This window comes from Gopherus evgoodei, chromosome 2 (genome assembly GCF_007399415.2).
Source record: "Gopherus evgoodei ecotype Sinaloan lineage chromosome 2, rGopEvg1_v1.p, whole genome shotgun sequence".
Lineage (NCBI taxonomy): Eukaryota > Metazoa > Chordata > Testudines > Testudinidae > Gopherus > Gopherus evgoodei.
This window is the reverse complement of record NC_044323.1, coordinates 10,688,384-10,700,671: the sequence shown is the minus strand read 5'-3', so window position 1 is coordinate 10,700,671 and position 12,288 is coordinate 10,688,384. Positions and strand designations below refer to the sequence as shown.

Here is a 12,288-nt window from a genome sequence, read left to right as displayed (position 1 = left end):
ACTTGGGCTTAGGCTACAGGGCTGTTTATGATGTTGAGGCTCGGGCTGAAGCCCCAAGCTCTAGGCCCCTGCAAAGAAGGAGGGTCCCAAAGCTCGGGCTGCAGCCCAAGCTGGAATGTTTGCACTGCAATTAAACAGCCCCTTAGACCGAGGCCCATGAGCCCAAGTCAGCAGGTCTGGGCCGGCTCTGGGTTTTTAATTCAAGTGCAGACATACCCTGTGAGACGTGGAGTGAGCTTGTGCCATCCGTAGAGTAGCAGCGCTGCCCCAGAATACAAAGGACCAGGCCATTTGGTCAAGCAACTTACTCTGAAAGCCTCTTCCATCAGTGTTTCTTTTGAGTCCTGATCCTGCACGTATAATGGAGTGGAAATTGCTCCCTATTGGGGGTGTGTGTGTGTGAGAGAGAGAGCAAGAGAGAGAATCTAGGCCTGATCCTCTACCTCCTCCCCCAGCTCCTCTTCTATTTCTTTTCCCAAAGTTATTCTGGTGCTGGAGGGAGCCGCTTTTGCAGCCCCTCCTTTCTGGGCTCGCTTTCCTCTCTCTCCGCCTCTCTTAAAAACCTCACCGGAAAATGTCTTTCCTCCTCTCTTGCTGATGCCCCTTAATTTTTCCCGTCCTCTGCCATTGTTTCTCATTTAACTTCATTGTGCACTAATTGCCACTTCACCCAGCAAAGCAGCTCAGGAGACAATTTCCCCGAAAGACACTGTACAAAATAAGGGAGTAATAAGAATTAGTGTATTGGCTCTTCAGAGCCCGTGACAAGCAGTATCTCATTAACCCTCACAGCTCCCCTGTCAGATACGTAAGAAAGTATCTTTATTCTGCACACTGGGGAAACTGGGACAAGGTGCTGAGCCCTTTTAATTCTCACCTGAATTTAGCCCCTACCAGGATCATGCTCACAGCGAGGTTAAGTAAAGTGCCCAAGGCAATGTATCAGGTCAGTGGCAGAACAGTATCAAGTTCTTTCACCTGTGCTAAACAGGAGCTCAAACTTGATGAGCTAATGGTCCCTGTGAATCTGAGAAACTGTGTGTGATGTATTTGGAGCTACTCTGTAATAATTTACGAATACTGTGTTTCGGCCAGGTTATAGGGATGTTTACTTTGTGCATAGACTGGTTGAGTTTAAAAGGGGCTGTTGGGAAAAACAAGCAGGACGGAAAGAAATGGCTGAAGATAAGCCACTTCTCGACAAACACCCGAGAGCTATTAAGAGACAATGCCACGGCAGGGGAAGGTTAGGAACATAGGAGATCAGAAGAACCTGGCCAAGTTTAAAAAGGAACCTCTGTCAAGGGGGGGTGGGGAGGGATATTTGGAGGGGTGTTTGAGGGCACCAGACTGAGACACCAGGGACCTGCTGGGGAGTCTGAAGAATTTAGGGCTGCCTAAGTGACCATCAGGGGATAATAGGGCTTTAGGTAAGAAAGACACACATGTAGACTGTTTAGAGAAGAAGGATATTAGGACCACAAATGCTTTGTTCCTGTTGTTAAAATCATCAGTACTTTGGTTCAAAAAGACCGTCTGGTCATGTATGCCACTGGTCACAGACTCCCACAGGGGAGAACTGCAGGTGCCTGCCCTCAGCATGGTGGATGTGCAGGGTATTGCAGCCCGGAGCCCGATCTGAGAGCGGGAGAATCACAGGATTCCACCCTAGGGAAGGCTAAAGGCACGAGGGCTGAGACATGCAGGGCTGCCCTCGGAGAGAGCAGAAGGCAGGCAGAGGTGTGGCTAGCTCTGCAACCAGGACTCTCTATCCCTGGCTTCAAGTCCTGAGTTCCATCTACTCCCAATCCTGCTGCCTCTCAGGAGATATTGTGTTGTATTTGGCCTTGTGCTTCCCACAGGTAAACGAAGTGGGTTTTGTGGTCAAGCCTTGCCAGTGGCCATTACTTACCGAGGCATTTCAGGAACGCTGAGGCTGCTACACAGCACAAAGGATATGCTCAGCAGAGCTGAACTAATTAGTTGATTCTCTTTCCCCTCAGGTGTAGTTTGGCAGGAACTACTTAATATCACATGGAGGGAAACCAAACTGCCCTAACGAGAGTTTAGTTTTTTAAATTTTATCCTGGAGGAAAGCCACTGAAAATCAAGATGTCAGCATGTCTTGTTCCAGATAGACATACTGACTGTCAAGTGCCAGTGCTCAGCATACCTGCCTCAGGGGGCTAAGGTTCAATGCAACTTTTATTATAGTACAGCAGTGGTCACCAACCAGTTGATCACGATCAACTGGTCAATCCTAGAGGATCTCCCAGTTGACTGCAATCTCTGGAGGTACAGCGGGGCTGCCGCTAAGACAGGCTCCCTGGCTGCTCCGGCCCCACGCTGCTCCTGGAAGCGGCCAGCGCAGCCTTAGAGGTGAGGGACAGGGGTCCCCCTCCGCACTCCTGCCTGCAAGCATTGCCGCCGCAGCTCCCATTGGCTGGGAATGTGGGGCTGTGGCCAATGGGAGCTGTGGGAGCGGTGCTTGCAGAGAGAGGCAGTATGCAGAGCCATGTGCTGCCCCCCCCCAGGGGTGCATTGGCCCCTTCCTGGAGTAGCATAGGACTGAGGTAGGTCGGGAGCCTGCCTTAGTGGCAGCCACACTACACCAGCAATCGGGAGCCGCCGGAGGTAAGTGCTGCCCAGCGGGAGGCTGCACTCCAACTCCTGAGCCCCCTCCCTAAGCCAGCACCCCAAACTCCCTCCTGCACCCCAAACCACCTCCTGCATTCTAAGCGCCAGCCCAGAGCCCCTTTCCAGATCTGGCACCCCAAACCAGCCTTGAGCCCCCTCCTGGAGCCAGCACCCTGAACTCCCTCCTGCACCCCTAACCCCAGCCCTGCCCCCCTCCCAGGGCCAGCACCCTGCACCTCCTTCTGCACCCCAACACTTTGCCCCAGCCCAGAGCCCCCTCCTGCACCTGAACTCCCTCCCAGAGCGTGCACCCCTCACCCCCTCCTGCACCCCAACCCCCTGCCCCAGGCACAGCCCAGAGCCCCCTCCCACACTGGGAACCCCTCAGGTCCAGCCCAGAGCCCGCACCCCGTCTCAAACCCCAACCCCCTACCCCAGCCTGGTGAAAGTGAGCAAGGGTTGGGGAGAGCGAGTAACGGGGGGGGGGGGAATGGAGTGAATGGGGCAGGGCTTTAGGGAAGGGGTGGGGCCTCGGGGAAAAGGCGGGGTAGATCCTGGGTTGCCTTTAAATTCAAAACGTGATTTTGAGTGTAAAAAGGTTGGAGGCCACTGTAATACAGCATCTTCTACAGAAACAGGAGCCTTCACACAGCTCAGTTATGAACCTCACCTCTGTGTGAGAGGGTAGCACCGAGATCAGTATGCCACTTAAACTCTCAGAATAGGACTTAAGACTGACCTACCAACAGTGAAGGAGGAATTTCACCCTCACTGATAAATACCAAATCACAACAGAATTAGAGAGAAATCAAAAGGTATAGGCGAGGGCGGGGGGGAAGCAGGGAGACATTATTCATAGGCCAAAAAGGGACCATTGTGATCAGGTAGTCTGGCCTCCTGTATAACACAGGCCAAAGAGCTTCACTGATTCTTGCATCAGCCCATAACATCTGTTTGAGGTAGACTGTATCTTTTAGAAAGACCATCTGGTCTTGATTTAAAGGCTCAAAAAATGGGAAAAGATTATTAGTCCCTTCTTGCCAGCAGAGAGCTGAGGAATTAAGTGATTTGGCTAAGATTTCGCACAATGTCAGTGGCAAAGTTGGGAATTAAATCTAGATCTCCTACGTTTTATGCCATAGCCCTAACTGCAAGACCATCCTTTTTCTTTCTTCTGGACCCAGAAATGAGGCTGTAGCCAGGAGGCCTGAAATGCCCTTCCCTAGAGAACTCTGTGATAAAAAGGCAGTGTCACAGAGAGAAAGTACCAATGAGGTGGAGTGGTAATAACTAATAGCAACACACAGCTTTTGTATACAGTAGAGGCTGGCCCAGAATCTGCATGGGAGAAGGCTCTTGCGCTGGTGAGATGAAGTTCACCCTTGTGGGATGTAAGTGGTGTACAGGCCTCTGTGCAGGGATGAATTTCTCCTGCAGGGTCTAGACGTTATGAAAGGACAGAGGAATAGGGGGAGGCTAAAGTACTGCAGGGCGTAAGGAAGGTGCAAAGACAGGAATGCTGGATACTGGTGTTATCCTAATTAGTTTTAGTATATATGAGGTGAAGACTAGCTCCTTGGGAGCAGTAGCTAGGGGACTTGTCTCCACATGTCTGAATAGGAATGCTCTGGGGAGACTGTTTACAAAAGGGGGACGGATTTCAACTGGCTCCTGAAATGAATGCAGAGAAATGAAATCACCAGCTCATTTAGTCTGACCTCTTGTATACCACAGGCCACCTGGACCCACATACTCACTCCAACAACTGCAATTAAACCAGAGTATTGCACCCCTAAAGAGACACAACTATTTTATGCCCAAGGCAAAGAATAGGAGGGGGTGGCATGCACCAATCCCAGAGGCCCTAGCAGTGGCAGGAAATCAAGTGAGCTATACCCAGATGAGGACTGGCAATGTCTGTTCCTGCCATGTGTTGCCTGGTAATTGGTACCCTCCTGCTGGCAGCTTTTGTGCAGTCTTTGAGTGCCAGGAGGAGTGTTCCAAAGTAAACAGCTTGTTTGTGATGTCTAAAAAAAAAAAAAAAAAGTTTGGCTCCTTTATCAGGTTCCAGTGGTAAATTTCAGTTCAAGCCAGACTTTGCGGTGAGGCCAGCAAAATCTGCAACTTGACTGTGTGATGTGTCAGGCTGGTCTCTGCTGAGACACGGTACAATGTGCTGTCACCCACAAAGAGAGAAAAATGGTCTTTGAAAACTGCTTGATTGCTTTAAAAAGATCCCTGGTTTACTACAGCCCTGTCATTTAAAAACAGCATGACTGTTGCCTCTCCCATCACAGCACTCAGAAATATAGAGGAAGGATCGTTCAGTGGTTAGGGCGTTAGCTGAGGATTTAGAAGACGCGAGTTCAATTCTTTGCTCCACCACAATCATCCCGTGTGACCTTGGGCAAGGCACTTAGCCCCTTAGTTCCCCAGCTGTAAAATGGGGCTACGAGCACTGCTCCGCCTCACAGGGGTGTTGAGAGAATAAATACATTAAAGATTGCGGGTGCTCGGCAGGACGTAAAAGAATGGAGGTGTGCATGTCATACAAAACCAAAGTGAGCAGAGTGGTTATGTGTATTCCATCTTTCCTTGGGAAGATAAGGACAGTGCTGTGCACTGAGGGTAGGATTTTCCTAACACTCAGTACTACTGACTTAAGCAGCCAGACTGGAGTCCATGGTACATCTCCGACTGTGTTTGCTGGGAGCAGAGGTGGGCCAGTGCTAAGTGCTTTTGAAAATCCCAACCCACTTGAGTAAAAAAGTAACAAGCCGCAGAGCGTGCTACTGGAGTTCATACATTGTAAGGCCAGAAGGGACCATTCTGGTCATGTAACCTGCCCTCCAGCGTAACACGGGCCAGAGAGTGTCACACAGTGATCCCGGCATCAGGCCCATAACGTCTGTTTGAGCCATAACAGAACTTCTAAAAAGATGTCCAGTCTTGGTTTTAAGCTAGCAAGTGATGGAGATGCCACCACATCCCTAAGTAAATAGTTCCAATGGTTCATTACCCTCACCGTTAAATGTTTACCACTTGTTTCTCTTCTAAATATATCTAGCTTCAGCTTCCAACCCTAAAGCGCCCTCTACTATCAGAAATCTTTCCCCTGTCTTGCTACTTGTAGACTGTGGTCAAGTCACCCAGGACCGTCTTGTGGGTTATGATAAGCCATATAATACAAAAATTGAATGTCTTGGGCCAGCTCCTCAGCTGGTGCAAATTGGCATTGCTGTATTGGAGGATGCTGATCTGCTCTGGGGGTGGGATCTGGCACCTAATCTTTTTGTTTTGCTTATAAAGAATCTGTCTCTGAGATGGGCTAAAAACCCAGCACTCTCCTTGAGTTTGAGCACAGAATATCTTCAAAGCGGGCCCTAAACATTGACCAAGATACTGACCAGTGCATCATGATCATGTGGAATCCTTTAGTCAAATACATGCTGTCACTTATTGGCATATAGCACTTTTCAACCATGGCTCTCAAGAGATTTACAAAACGGTGTAAAGTATCAGAGGGGTAGCCGTGTTAGCCTGGATCTGTAAAAGCAGCAAAGAATCCTGTGGCACCTTATAGACTAACAGACGTTTTGGAGCATGAGCTTTCGTGGGTGACAAAGTGGGTATTCACCCACGAAAGCTCATGCTCCAAAAGGTCTGTTAGTCTATAAGGTGCCACAGGATTCTTTGCTGCTAAAACGGTGTAAGTTTCCCTATCCACATTTTACAGACGAGGAAACAGAGGCAGAAGGAGGTTAAGTGACTTGCATAAGGTCACTCAGCGAGGCAGTAACAGAGCTAGGAATAATCCCATCTGTCCTAACTCCCAGTCTTGTTCTGTGACCATTGGGCGATGTTAGATACTTAAAAAGAATTGAATAATTTTGTACTCTTTAATAGAACTCGTAGTTATGTCTGGTAGTTTAAGGTGGATCACACTGCATGTTTCAGAGAGCATGCTGATTACCTGGGGCATTCAGACAGGAACTTTTTCTGATCATCGGTTTCTGCAGATGGGCTGGGAGGTGGTTACCATTCTTTGAAATCTCAGGCATTGGCCACTTCAGGGTGTAGGTACAGCCTTGGTGGGCTGGTGGCTTTGTCCATTAACTGGATTCCTTTGGCTAATAACCAGTGACTGGTGAAGCTCAAATGGGCCTTGGTCCTGCCAAGCATCCTTCTCTGATTTATTACAGATGAGGCCAGATTTTGCTCTGATTTACAACCCGTTTTTGCCACAACTCCTTTTGCAGCAATTAAAGGGGAAGATCCTTGTGAAAGGAAAAAAGTTGAACAGCCTGGAAGACACCATAGGGATGAACGGGAACAGTAGCATGGAGGCTGAGGATGTCTCCGATGAGGATGAAGCCGCCGAAATGGAAGACGAATCTGTGAAGAAGGAGGTAGAGCAGAAGCGGACGGTAAGTCAAAGCCCTGACCAGATCACTGAATGGAGAGAATTATGTGGAGAGGGAAAGGGCATAAGCTAGATCCTGGCTGTCCAGCCTGCAGAAGGCCTTGAAATTTTATTGAAGCTAATGTTAAAATGATATAATACTCAGGTTGAGAAAAGAGTGTCTGTACAGCTGGGTATAGTGCTTAGATTATCCACAATACAAAGTTTGTTTTAAAAAGTCATAAGATCCATGTAGTGCATAATCAGCAATAACCCAAATTAAGGTGAATAAATTACATTAGTACTTTATCACATTGCACCCATCCTGGGGCTGTGAAACCTAGACCCTTCTACATGGGGCTTTGAACGTAGTGTAGGTCCAACAAACCCACTTTCTAATATGGGACCAGGTCCTCAACTGGTATAAATTAGTGTCTCTCCAGTGGAGCTCTGCTGATTTACACCAAGGGGCAAGATTTGATTTGTTCAGGCAAGGCAGGGCCAAACTTTACGAATCTTGGTCCTTCCCTAGACTCAAACATAGCTTTTGAAAGCGCTTCCCTTAGACACACGTGCATAACTCATTGCCGCATCCAGGTGCAGAATTTGGCCCTTTATCTTAGACCACTGATCTTTCCCAGCCTCCAGATGTGTGTGAATGTCCCTATGCACTACGGGCCAGATTCACTATGGATGTATAACAGTGAAGTCAATGATGATGAACACCCGCTGTGGTTCTGGTCTATCATGTGTTTTCCCTAGTTTCCAAAGGTTTATATTTCATGTCTAATCTGGAATCAAGCAGGTGTTTCCTTGGACGTTGGTTATTTTTCTTTCCTGCTTCTTTCCCTCACAGGAGCTGCCTGCTCCTGTTAAATCCCGGAAGTAATTAAGGTGGCTGTAGCAGCAAGGGGGCCAAAGCATCACATGACCAAATCAGAACCCATCTATCCCAGAACAAAGAGCTTCAAACTTTGTGGAGCCAGAAATCCTTCCCTCTCTGTTCCCTTCTTCCCAGCCAGGCTAGATCATCCGATTTGCACGGCTGGCCCTGAGACAATCAATTGCTGAGACTCAATTGAAAAGTCTGAGTGCTGGAGTCGAGGGCTCACATGCACAGCCCAGACCTTTCCCAGACCTCCCACTGCTACCAGCCTGCGAGCCAGAAGCATAAGCACTGACTCCGTGGGTGCTCCGGGGCAGGAGCACCCATGGGGAAAAATTGGTGCAGCTCCCTTCTGCCTGCTCCCCTGAGTGCACCACATCCCCACTTCTCCCCCTAGCTCCCAGTGCTTGCCACCGCGAAACAGCTGTTTCATGGCGGCAGGTGCTGGGAGGGAAGGGGGAGGAGGGGGAATGCGGCGCATTCAGGGAAGAGGCGGGGCTGGGGTGGGGATTTGGGGAAGGAGTCCAATGGGGTAGGGAGGGGACAGAGTTGGGGCGAGGACTTTGGGGAAGGGGTTGGAATGGAGGCGGGGCAGGGGCAGGGCCGGGGGCACGAGCATCTTCCAGCGCCAGGAATAGTTGGTGCCTATGGCCAGAAGAGTGAACTGAGTAACAGCATGCAAACGCCAATCCCACAGCCATCCTGAGTTTTTTCTTAACTGGAGTGGGGTTGCCTAGACCAAATGTGCAACCAGGAATCACCCTGTTCATGTGGTCAGCATTGAAAGCAACCTGTTCTGGGAGAGGAGGGGAAGCCGAGTACAGTCCAGTTGCATTAAAGGTTCTGAGTGTTAAAAACTGGGGGATCCCTCTGTGAAGGAGACAGGAATGAGGCCCTGGTGTCCTTCCCCGGTGATCACTGGAGTGCGTACACTGCACAGTTGTGAGGGCATGTGTGGAAGAAAGGCCAAACCTGTTCCTTTCTTGTCTCCAGAGTGCCAAATTAAAGCTGGCCAAGGAGTTATCGGACATCGTCATCTACTGCAAGAGCGTCCACTTCCAGGGCTTCGACAACACCACCTCCCCCCATGCCTTCTACGAAATGTCGTCCTTCACCGAGAGCAAAGCCCAGAAACTGGCGCAGGAGTCAGGTATGTGCCTCCAGCCTTATCAACAGGCTTTGCTAGTCCCCTCCGTGTCAGTGCCCTTGTTCGTGAACCCACACACTCTGTGCTCGCTTCCTTCTCTAGTCTTGCCATGTGACAATTCGCTTTTAAAGGCAAGATGGCCAGAAAAAGAGAGTCCTTTCCTGCATGATTGGTAGCGCCTTAGAATCTAAAAACAACTTAGCATTGTCTCTCTACATATAAATCGCAACTTCCCTCCCTACCCTACATTAAGTATTTGTGCTGCTTTCAGTGCTGTCTCTTGGATCTCTTTTGTAATCCACAACTGGTACCTTGAGGGTATTTTAGCCAGAGCAGCATTTTACACTCCTTAAGCATGGTAGCAAAAATCTTAAATAGATATTGTAATGTGGTGAATTGTGTGTGTGTGTGTAAGTAATGTAGGTACAACACTGCAGTTGGCTGGACAGAATTATTTCAGCTATGTCTCCCAGCTGGGTTAAAAGTTAAAACACAGGCGAAGACAAGTAAAGGAGCTGCATGACTTTAAAAAGGAATAGAAATAGCACAAATCACTCAAAAGGGTGTTTATTTCTCTAGGAACCAGTTTTATTCATCACAACATCAGGCATTTGAGCCGGGTCTATCCTGCTGGCTGGAGGACAGATTCTTCCAACTATAACCCAGTTGACTTGTGGAACGTTGGCTGTCAGATCAGTAAGTGCAATTGAAAGCTACCAGGTTGCAAACTGGACCCAGATCAACAGGGACCTAAATGTTGTTAGTATCTGACTGACCTGTGTGTGGCCTCAATCCCTGAAGAGAGGCTAAGCACTGATTGGGCATGGAGACCGATCAACCCTGTAACCCAGCACACTGATGGAGAAGATTATTTATAGACCTGGTCTGTGGTAATTCACCACTATTGTCAATAGAGCACATCACGCACGTTGATGAATGTTTGCTCACAACACGCTATGCTATGCTATGCTATGCTATGCAGGTTCTTATACTGTGCTTATCACTGTAGTATCTCATTCTAGCACATTCTAGTAAACACATTCTAGCAATGCATTAAACAACATGATTAACATCTGTCATGAGTTTTGTTTTCTGTGAGATAGTGAACTCTTGGTATTTGTGTTTAACAAATGGGGAACGCAGAAACAGAAGATACATGCCCCAGGTCAGACAGAAAACTTGTGGCTAGCCAGGAATGAATGTAGACCTCCTGAGTCCCAGTGCAGTGCTGTAACTATGAAGTTCCATACTTCCTCATTTTCTGCAGCTGCTTCCTATATTCAAAGCGTAATGTAGGTAATGTAATTGTATGTGTTCCATGCCTAACCACTAGAAAAGTATTTCTCAGTGACCGGTTCCTGGACTGGTATTAGTTCCTGAGATCTCCCTGACACAGTTTAGGAGGGCAGCAAGCCAGTCCCTGGTATCAAAAAGGTTGAGAAATACTGCACTAGAGGGCACCCATATGTATCAAGACCCATAGTAGTGGAGGGATACAGTGTGACAAAGAAAGAAGCAACATCAGGTGAATAAGCAAGCCGGTTATTTAGCCTGCTGTCTGTGCCTTAACTGATGAGTTCCTGGGTACAAAAGTAACAGATCTAACACAAAGTAGCAATCTTTTAAAATTCCTGGAACACTGAAACTTTGAGGAGATATGAATGTTTCAAAAACAAATTGTGAAAACAAGGGCTCCATGAAGCTACTCATGAAATAAAGTATTATTGCCCATTCCATACCTCCATAAGTGAAAAAATGGTCCAATGGTTAGAGAATGTGCTTGAAGGTTTGGCATTCTGAGTTCTATTCCCAACTGCTGCTGTGACCTTGGAGAATTCAGTGAGACCAACATTGTTAAACATGGGTGTTGAAAATTAGGCACCTATGTCCATATTTGGGCACCTATGTAAGTGGGCAGATTATGTTGCATTTATTTGTGTTTTATTTATTGGTAAAAAAATAGAGGTGTGAATGACAGGATCATTTTTGTCTTTAATTTTTGTAGGGCACTTAGGACTTAGTGGTCATGGTGGAAAACCAGCTGAACATGAGCTCCCACTACAGTATTGTGGCAAGGAGCGTTAACACGCTCCTCGGCTGTATGAGCAAAGGAATATCGAGTAGAAGCAGAGACATAGTATTACCTCTTTATGCGGCACTTGTGAGACTACTACTGGATAGAGTGTCCAGTTCTGGTGTACACACTTCAAAAAAGGTGTTGATAACCTGGAGAGGGGCTCGGAAAAGAGCTACCACAATGATTTGAGGTCTGGAAAACCTGCCATATAGTGAGAGAGTAAAGAAGTTCAGTCTATTTAGTCTAGCCAAGAGAAGGCTGAGAGGTGATTTGATCAGTCTATAAGGCTCAGGTCCCCAGAGGTATGTAGGTTTCTAAATACCTGTGAAGATCTGGGTCTAAGTAACTACATGGAGATTTCTGAAAATACAGAGCTTCTTAATCTAGCAGACAAAGGCCTAAAAATCTCAGATGGCTGGAAACTGAAGCTGGATAAATTCAGACTGGAAGAAAAGTGCAGTTTTCAGTGAGTTAATTTGCCATTGAAACAACTTACCTATGGATGTGGTGGGTTCTTCAGCACTGGAAATCTTTTAACCAGTATTGAAAGTCTTTCTCAAAGATACTCTCCATTTCAACCTGACGGTGTAGTCTCAGTTTAGAAATTACTGGGTGAAACTCTGTGTTATGCAGGAGGTCAGACTAGATGGTCAGGATGGTCCCTTTAAAGTCTGTGAAATCCTCAGATGAAAAGTGCTCTAGGAAGCAAAGTTTATCACTATTGTGCTGCAGATCACAAAGGCAAATCTTTATATGCATGAAGGTAGCTGTATTCTGTAAAAAGCACTATAAAACCAAGTGTGTTGGCTTACAGGAAGGTGAATTTATTTTATTTTTTTTTGTTTCAGTTGCCTTGAATTTCCAGACGCCAGGCCCAGAAATGGATATTTACCAGGGTCGATTCCAGGACAATGGGTTTTCTGGGTATGTCCTAAAGCCACACTTCCTTCGGGACAAGCAATCCAAATTCAATCCCAAATCCATCACTGAAGGAGCCTGGTGGATGCGGAAGAAACTCCAGATTAAAGTAAGAATTGGAATAGGAAAATTGTAACAGCAATGCCAACTTTGTGTGCTTCTACAAATCTAAATTCTGCCACCTCTGCCTGCACTGAGCAGTACCTTCACGGGCCTGAGTC

At 47.5% G+C, this 12,288-nt stretch overlaps 1 protein-coding gene across 2 annotated transcripts in view; it reads left to right on the top strand.

Moving 5' to 3' along the window:
- PLCD1 (phospholipase C delta 1) overlaps window positions 1-12,288 on the top strand; it is a 103,329-nt gene that overhangs the window by 79,395 nt on the left and 11,646 nt on the right. For both annotated transcript variants that reach the window (XM_030549982.1, XM_030549981.1), the window contains exons 9-12: window positions 6,897-7,064; window positions 8,919-9,075; window positions 9,652-9,768; window positions 11,998-12,176. In XM_030549982.1, coding sequence (XP_030405842.1) covers window positions 6,897-7,064; window positions 8,919-9,075; window positions 9,652-9,768; window positions 11,998-12,176 — 621 coding nt within the window. The remainder of the gene's footprint in view (window positions 1-6,896; window positions 7,065-8,918; window positions 9,076-9,651; window positions 9,769-11,997; window positions 12,177-12,288) is intronic.